The sequence below is a fragment of the Neolamprologus multifasciatus genome, chromosome 17, assembly GCF_963576455.1.
Source record: "Neolamprologus multifasciatus chromosome 17, fNeoMul1.2, whole genome shotgun sequence".
In the NCBI taxonomy this organism is placed as follows: domain Eukaryota; kingdom Metazoa; phylum Chordata; class Actinopteri; order Cichliformes; family Cichlidae; genus Neolamprologus; species Neolamprologus multifasciatus.
The window spans coordinates 25,024,222-25,032,433 of NC_140455.1; the positions used below are offsets into that span (position 1 = coordinate 25,024,222).

Genomic DNA, 8,212 nt, shown 5'->3' on the forward strand with positions numbered 1-8,212 from the left:
CACCAATGTTCTCACCATGTGACCATGAACGGTCCTTACCACTTGGCAAGTAATTTCTAGCTAGAAGAAGGGAGTAAGACAAGCACTTTATGTCCCTGTTAAAATACAATTACATTTTATCAAATATCACTAAGCAGTCCTTACCTTTAAACACAGCCTGGCTTCTTTCTCTTTCTTTCTATATCTCTGAGTGAAGTTAGCTCGTTCTTTTCTCTCCCTGTGAAATACAGCAAGTGGAGCTTTAGCTAGCAACACACTGTGACACAGTGTGTTTGCTGATGTTTGTTCGGTGATAGAAATGCTGCATTTGAAATTACCTGAAACAACATGTTACTCCCTTTTATGTTCACTCCTTTTTTTGTAGGGGCTAGCTAGATTCTGAAGTACCGCAAATTATGGGCACGTGGGGTTGTTCTGGTGTTGTGCTAAAAAAAAATAAATCAAAACTACGGTACATGGTTTGCTCTTTCATCTCTTTTTATGCGACATCTACTGATTAAAACGCGACTGCCTTTCATGCGTCACTGTTTAGGCTCAAATCTCATTGTTTGAAGGCCTGCAGTGACGTGAAATATTAATTTCCCCCAAATGCGTTAAACCCAAAGTAACGAGTTTGATTTGAAAATATACGGAGTGGAAACTACAGATATTTGTTTTAAAATGTAGGGAGTAAAAATTAAGTACAACAAGGAAGGTTTTTTTTACTTTTTACTTCCTACCTCTGGAGCTAGTTAAGCTAAATTTAAGAAGCGCATGTCTGTGTATACTTAAAAGCTCTTATAGTTATTTTCACTTTGTAGACAAATTAAAGCACAGAAAAGAAAAACACGATACATTAGAGCATGACATACTTTGACCTGAGGTGGCGCTGCAGCGTGAAAGAGCCTGAACGTCAACCGGAAGAAGACGAGAATAAACTCCGTATAAACAACATTGCGCCTCCCTGTAAGGTGTCATGCCGAGCAGATATCAGAGTTGAGTTCAAGCAAAGTTGACTCTTTCGGTGATTACAGTTTGTCCGGGCGGGCTGTGCGTCTTATTTTATCCGCAGACACGTCGTTGGATGAGGAACAGCTCATGTTGGCATCAGTGGCAGTCAGGATGGCAGCATCTTCCAGAGGGAAGGTCAGGTCGCTGGTCTCTCTGAGCAGGACGCTGTCCACCAACAAGCCCGGTTCCACGGCTGGAAGTTACCCTCATCCGGCTGAAGCCCCTGCTTCTCCCCCGAACAGCGAGCCAGCCGCGGCGCCTCAGCGGAGACCCAAAAAAGACCCCAGCGGCTGCTCCGTGCTCCTCTTCCCCGGTCAGGGCAGCCAGTTTGTGGGCATGGGCAGAGGACTTTTGAAATACCCCAACGTTAAAGAAATGTTCACCGTAGCCCAGAAGATCCTGGGTTACGACCTGCTGTCTCTGTGTCTGGAGGGCCCCGAGGACGAGCTGCAGAAAACGGTTCACTGTCAGCCGGCGGTGTTTGTCACCTCCCTGGCTGCTGTGGAGAGACTCAACCAAGAAAACCCCAAAGTAAGTGCCAGATAAATGTCTGGAAAAAGGACAATAACTGCAGGTCCTGCCTTCTTAAATGTGGCCATTTTATTTATTTATTTATTTTTAAATACTGCTACAGTAATATTAATTTATATTTAAAATGTGCGGACATTATGTATGAAGGTGTGGATGAATGATGCTTGTTGTAAGAAAGCATTTTGAGTGCCCAGTAGAAGAGCATCTTTCAAATGCAAAGTTTCTCATTTTAACTTTAATTACTGCACCTGATTAAGGCGATAGAGTAAATAAGGCTTCCAACAGTGATTATTTCTTATTATCACATCTTGTTTTTATTGTTTTTATGAGTAGATTGTTGTTTCACTCCCACCAAAAACATCACCGTAAATAATCTTCTGATTCAGAATGATCATTTAAAAAAATAAACAAATTGTTCTGAGTTAATTTCAGTTCAGTACGGATGTATCAGTGACGTAAATGACATATTGGTCATAATCGGGAGGCTGTTACATTTTTATTTTTATTTTTGACTTGTTTCCTTCTGTACACAGGCCATTGAGATGTGTGTCGCTGCTGCAGGTTTCAGTGTCGGAGAATTTGCTGCTCTTGTCTTTTCTGGGGCAATGAACTTTGCAGAAGGTAGAAAGATTTATTTTTTTGGGGGGGGGGGGGGTTGTGCATCTGTAAAAGGTGTTTTAGTCACAACTTTGGTTAATATTCTGTATTTACTCCTTATGCACCTTCTAGCTTTGTATGCAGTGAAGGTGCGTGCGGAGACTATGCAGAAGGCCTCAGAACTGGTTCCCAGTGGGATGCTGTCAGTCATTGGTAGACCTCAGGCTCAGTATAATTATGCCTGTCTGCAGGCAAAAGAGCACTGCAAGAGTCTGGGGATGGAGAATCCTGTGTGCTCTGTGGCAAACTACCTGTTTCCAGATGGCAGGGTTATTGCAGGGCACCAGCAGGTAATGCATTCATATATTGTTGCTGCTTTAATATACCGTGAATCTATTGTGTTCTCTTTTCTGTCTGCTCTCAACCATCAAAAAAGTTGTTAGAGCTGCTCTTGTCATTTCTGCTGTCTTCTTTGACTTCTCAGGCTCTGGATTTCCTCCAGGAAAACTCTCGGCGCCTGAAGTTCATGCGGACCAAAACTCTCCCAGTCAGTGGAGCGTTCCATACTGAGCTGATGGCATCGGCTACTGAACCCCTCAGAGAGGTGCTCCGGCAGGTGGAGGTCAGTCAGCCACTTTATCCAAAAGGGATTAACATATTTTCTGAAACATGCATTCAATTACTCTGTAAAGCTACACCAGCCCTCATTTTTTTAAGATAACCCATCCTATTCAGTCTGACTCAGAAAGTTAAATGGAAAGTACACCCAAGACTTTACATCTGGTCCTTAGCAGGTCTTAAAATTAAGTAAATACAAGCACATATGAGCTGCAAAACAACATATAACACAATGTCATTTATTTAATTAAAAAATAAGCCTAAATAAGCAACACTGTGAAGAAGATTTGGACATGTTAGGGACTGATAAAGTCAGGGTCTATGTGTTGTTCATCTGACATGTATTTAAATCATTTTTGAGCCTCCTACCAACAAGTTCCATGTGCGATTTCCTATTCGTCCCCTTCCCGTCCAGGTGCGACGTCCTGAGATCAGCGTCTACTCCAACGTAGATGGAAAACGTTACATGAACGAGAGCCACGTGCGCAGGCAGCTGGTTAAGCAGCTGGTGTCACCCGTGAAATGGGAGCAGACCCTGCACGAGATCTACGAGAGGACGCAAGGACAGCATTTCCCACACACCTACGAGGTCGGACCCGGAAGGCAGCTGGGCGCCACACTTCAGAAGTGCAACAGGAAGGCATACCAAACATACGCCCACGTGGAAGTCACCACATATGAAGACTGATAAAGCTCCTGTGGTTGCTTCTTGTCTTTATACAAGTGTGTAATTAAAGATTTTTGTAATTTTTTTTAAAATTTACAATGTTGTCACATTTTTGTCATTAAGAAGTTTATTTGGCGTCACATGAAAAAGCAGTTTCAAATCTTGAACAGAAAGTCCAGCTCCCTTCATTGTACACTAAGCAATGCTACATATCATTTGAAAAAAATTTGGCCTCTTAAACCAGTAAGAAACAAATCTGGATACAAAAGACTGCAAGCCAGCAACAGTCCAGTCAACATGTTTTCTGACATGAATCAACATGCCACTGCTACAATAAACTGGCCAACTCCTTAGGCAAGGCTAGATTTCCTTTAAACAATTTACTCCCAACTAATTTTACATTATACTTTTTTTTTTTTCTTCTCTTTTCTTCTGCGTTGTCAAAGAGGTTGTTGTCCTCACTTTCAACTTCAATACCGCTCAATAAAAACAGTTATTTCAAAAAAAAGGAAAAGTCAAAGTAAACAGCAAGAGAAAACAGCAGTAATTCTCACTCGATAGCAAACATATTTTGACAAACATGGCTGAGAAGACCTGCTCGTGGCCTCCTTAAGCTTTCTGCTCCGTCCATAGTGCACTGAAAATGGTCACCATGGCCACCAGTGCCACAGTAACAAGTGCTCCTCTGTTCCACCCAGTGCAGGCTACTGGGTTAAAGTTGGATGCCTGTAAAATTAGACATAATGAGAAAAAGTGGGCTGTTTTGGATAGATGTACCAAATTATATTTAATATAACACGACCACACAACAGTCAAGAATGCAACAAAGCAAGACGGCTCAAATCCACCGGGACCCTATGTTCTCTCTGTAGTGTTAGTTTGCATGACCATGTGCAAACTAACATGTGCAAGTCCAAACACATGCATGTTGGGTTAATTGATGATTGTAAATGTAAACTGGCTGTGTGTGAATAGTTCTCTGTTAGCCCTATGATAGACTTGTCCAGGCTGTACCACACCTCTCACTCTAGGGCAGCTGGGATGGGCTCCAGCACCCTGTAGACCCTGAATTTGATAACCACTTAAGAAAATGGATGGATTGATTATTTTGATGGTTCTGTAATCTGATCAGATTTTCTGTAACTCGGGTTATTTGAAAGTAGTATGAGAAAACAACAAAAAAATGACAGTAGTTAGAACCATAGTCTGGATTAATTTGATTGGCTGAGTGCTGATCATGTGATTTTACGTGCCACCATACCAGCAAGTGCACACACACAATAGCTTAAGTGTGGTTTTATGCCTGTACCTACATTTTACCTATAATTTTTTGCACTAGTGTTTATTATATGATGTTAAAATAGCTGAATTATTTTAAATTATAAGTTGAAAAGGAGCTCCTAATTAATTAATCACTTTTCAGTAAAATAGGTTTTATGAGTTGAACTGTTCAAATGACTATTTTGGCTCTATTATTTTTATTTTGTTATGTTTAAATTGAGTTTCTCCTTGTTTTATGTATTTAAATCATATTTATATTGGGGTTCAAATTGGGAAAGTAGTTCCCAAATGGGATCCACTTTAAAATCTTTGGTTCTTTATTAAACTGTCTGCCAATTAGAAGTTTTTGCAGGTTATGCATCTGTTGACAAATTTTAACTAAATAAATAACTGTCGGTATTTTAATCTGGATAATCCACGTGTGGAAAACAGAGCAAATTATCAGTTAATATCAGGTATAAGTGGAATAATGATGTTAGGGATAAATCTGCTGCAAGCTACTTGCTTTACATATTTGGTTTGGCAGATTTCTTTTTTTAACACTGGATGACTTTGCTGACACAACCTCCAAAGGAATTAAACCAGGAAGCTTTGCTTGTTTGGCACATGTGTAAACCTCTACACTTTGGAGTCATTGGATAAACCCACTGCTGTAAACTGAAAGATATCCCTTTTCCTTGGAATACAAAGCCTTAATGCAAACACTAAGAGCAATGGACCTTTGTGCATACATATAATGCAGAGATGCGTTAAAGAGAAGAGTTACCCAAGCTGTCAAGGCCTCAACTCTGAGGATCCCCTGCCCAGGTGCAGTGCTCACTAACCAGGTCTTCATTGCAGCAGACAAACCCCGAAAAGTTCCTAACTGATTGTGAATATCCCTATGAGGAAGCAGTGAGAAGTTAGAACCAATCACACAAATGTAATAGTTTGATAAGTGAAATAAAATAAGGGGAATTTTTTTTTTTTTTTTTTTTTTTTTTACCTATAGATGGTCCGAGTCAGTGCCTGGGCAGGTCTCAGGAGGTTTAAGGGAGTCGGAAGCTGGTTTGGCATTCTGCTGGCATACTCTCGGTCTAGCTGGTCACCGATTAAAGCCAGCTGGTGGCCACAGGCCCGTGCAACTCTGTCACTGATCCTGAGGGAGGAAAAGGCAGGTGTGTTTAGAATCCATCATAAATATGGGAAACTCAATAAAAATCTTTTTTATAAAGCTGTTTTTGCCCGAGGCACAAGCTGCCCGAGCTGTGTGTTTGTTTTTGGTATTAATAGTCGAACTGGGGCAGGGGCGGGACTATACAGTACCTCAGGGTGCCAGGGTCCACCTCACTAGGTCCAGCCTGGAGGGCGATGACACGACTTGGGCGTCTTGTTTGTTCCACCATTTTGTTTTCTGAGAACATATATGCAAATTGTTCATATCGTGCAGCAGACTGCTAAGAACATCAACAGGACAGACAATGGCTCCACAGCCTGAAAGTGTCTGTGTGTTATCTTTGCTCAGGCTCCCAACGGTCAATAACAGGCTGTGTAAATACTGGCTCATGTGACCAGGATAGGTGTGGACTGGGTTACTAGGCTGAAAGAAAAAAACAGCTCCAGAGATAACATCATCTCTTGGCTCAAGTCCAACTTTTGTGCTGTACTTTCTTTTTAAACTGCAGCAAAAATGCATTGCAACGCTTTCATGTTTACGACCAACTTACGACAACTCAAGACGTAACACTTTACATTCAATTTGCCTTTTTCACTGAATTTTTTGTTTTTGTCTTAAAGTCCAGCTTTAAAAGGGTTTATAATCTCTTAGGTACACCTGTCTTGAGATCAGTTCCTGTTGCACCTGCAATCCTGCCATTTAATGCAAATGCTGAATTTCCATAACTCAAATTAACCAAACTGCCATTTTACTCTCACAGAGAAGGATAGAAAAACACCACCGGGTCAGAAGAATCAGATCACAAGCTTTAAATACTATAAATCTTGACAAATCAAGAACTGGTTTCCCCTGGATTTAATTGCAACGTCTTTATTTTTACAAACCCTTTTTCTTATGGCAAAACACCAGCAAACTGAAGCCTTAAACGTGGAAACATAAACACCACCATTAAAACGACAGGCAGCCATCAGGTAGAAGCCATATTGCCACAACAAAGTGCGGAGTCATTGCTCTCAGCAAACAAAGGTCGTTTTGAAGATCACACATATTGAATTAGATAAACAATAAACAGGTATTAAACCATTTAAAGACTTAAATTAGTGTATTGTATCATGTTTGAGCAGTATAATGTTAGATATTAGTCGAGTATGAATATCCCAACCCTGACAAGTAAACAGGTGCACACTGTCGTTCGCTCTCTCTCTCACACACACACAAAAGTAAATTAAAAACTACCTTTTTATGTAGATTAAGTGGACGCCGCCCTGTGATAAAAGCAAACAAAAATAAATAAACATTGTAATGTTAAAAATAGCTGGAAATACTGAATAAAAGCATCATTTCGAAGTGTTTTCTTCCTCTACTTACAGCAGCGCCCTTTAATCTCGACGCTCTCAGGTAACTGCTGCCGCTAATGACAGGACACACCTTTATCTGTCACCGCTGGGGCTTCCGCCGACAGTGAACACCAGGGGGCCACCTGTAAGATGCTTTCTGGTAATGTTTGCAGGGTTATTATTAATAACCACAGCTTAAAATTACTCTGCGAGGTGCGCGGTTGGGCTGGGGTAGGCTCCAGGCTGGGTTATTTACAGGTCCAAGAGGGTTTCTGAAGTCCGGAATGGAAACCAAGCTCACAGAGGAGCAACCTCTAGGAAAGAGGACAAGGTGACGTTAGCGAGGTAGGACAGGTGAAGTTCAAGCAGACAAACACGAAGCTTAAACTGGATGACTGCACTGAGCCTGTCCTACAGGCATCTACCTGGAAATCCACATTCCAGCCATAATCCTTGTTCTTTCGTTTTAAAACTAATTAAATTATTTTAATTAGTTTTAAATTAATTTAATGCTATTGTTACACTAATTCTACCTACATGTGTGATGTTATTAGTCATACAGTTTCATTTATTTTCTTATTTTTTTCCTTCGTGTCTTGTGTAGCAGGTTGCATATTACTAAACCTACACTTTCTCATACGTTACAGTAAGAGCATGTTTGTGTTGCTTGTCTGGTGAGCCACAGTCAAACAGGCAAAAGCTGTGTATTATTGGCATAAAGTTAGGTCTGTTATATGCAACTTTATCATACCTGAAATGGGGTGGTGATGGGTTTGTGGTGATCACGATTCACCACAAACCCATGGTGTGGTGAATCAAGATTATAAAAAGATTTATAATCTATGAACGGAGCTACTGATTCCACTTTTTGCTGAAAACAAGTAAGCAGCTGATAGCTGAATGAATATCAGCAGTTTCGAAGTCCTGAATTTTTAAATCGGACATGTAATTGAGTCAAACACATCAAAATGGTTGTCTTTTATGCTTATATTTCATATAAGCCATTTAATGACATTACATCCTGCTGGACAAAAC

At 40.7% G+C, this 8,212-nt stretch overlaps 2 protein-coding genes across 3 annotated transcripts; one reads left to right on the forward strand and one right to left on the reverse strand.

Moving 5' to 3' along the window:
* Positions 1-1,077: 1,077 nt before the first annotated feature.
* Positions 1,078-3,917, forward strand: mcat (malonyl CoA:ACP acyltransferase (mitochondrial)). Its single transcript, XM_085138785.1, has 5 exons — positions 1,078-1,521; positions 2,055-2,142; positions 2,251-2,468; positions 2,603-2,740; positions 3,152-3,917. The coding sequence occupies exons 1-5, from the start codon at positions 1,078-1,080 to the stop codon at positions 3,422-3,424; spliced, it is 1,161 nt and encodes a 386-aa protein (XP_084994911.1). The 3' UTR covers positions 3,425-3,917.
* Positions 2,177-7,599, reverse strand: bik (BCL2 interacting killer). Of its 2 annotated transcripts, XM_085138789.1 has the most exons (6): positions 7,209-7,596; positions 7,077-7,105; positions 5,990-6,077; positions 5,670-5,822; positions 5,451-5,565; positions 2,177-4,129 (listed from the first exon to the last, which is right to left on the reverse strand). In XM_085138789.1, exons 3-6 carry the CDS (start codon positions 6,067-6,069, stop codon positions 4,013-4,015), a joined length of 465 nt encoding a protein of 154 aa, XP_084994915.1. In that variant the 5' UTR covers positions 6,070-6,077; positions 7,077-7,105; positions 7,209-7,596; the 3' UTR covers positions 2,177-4,012. The 2 variants fall into 2 exon arrangements, with proteins under 2 accessions (XP_084994915.1, XP_084994914.1); XM_085138788.1 differs by having other exon boundaries at positions 5,990-7,105; positions 7,209-7,599.
* Between the last annotated feature and the right edge of the window lie 613 nt (positions 7,600-8,212).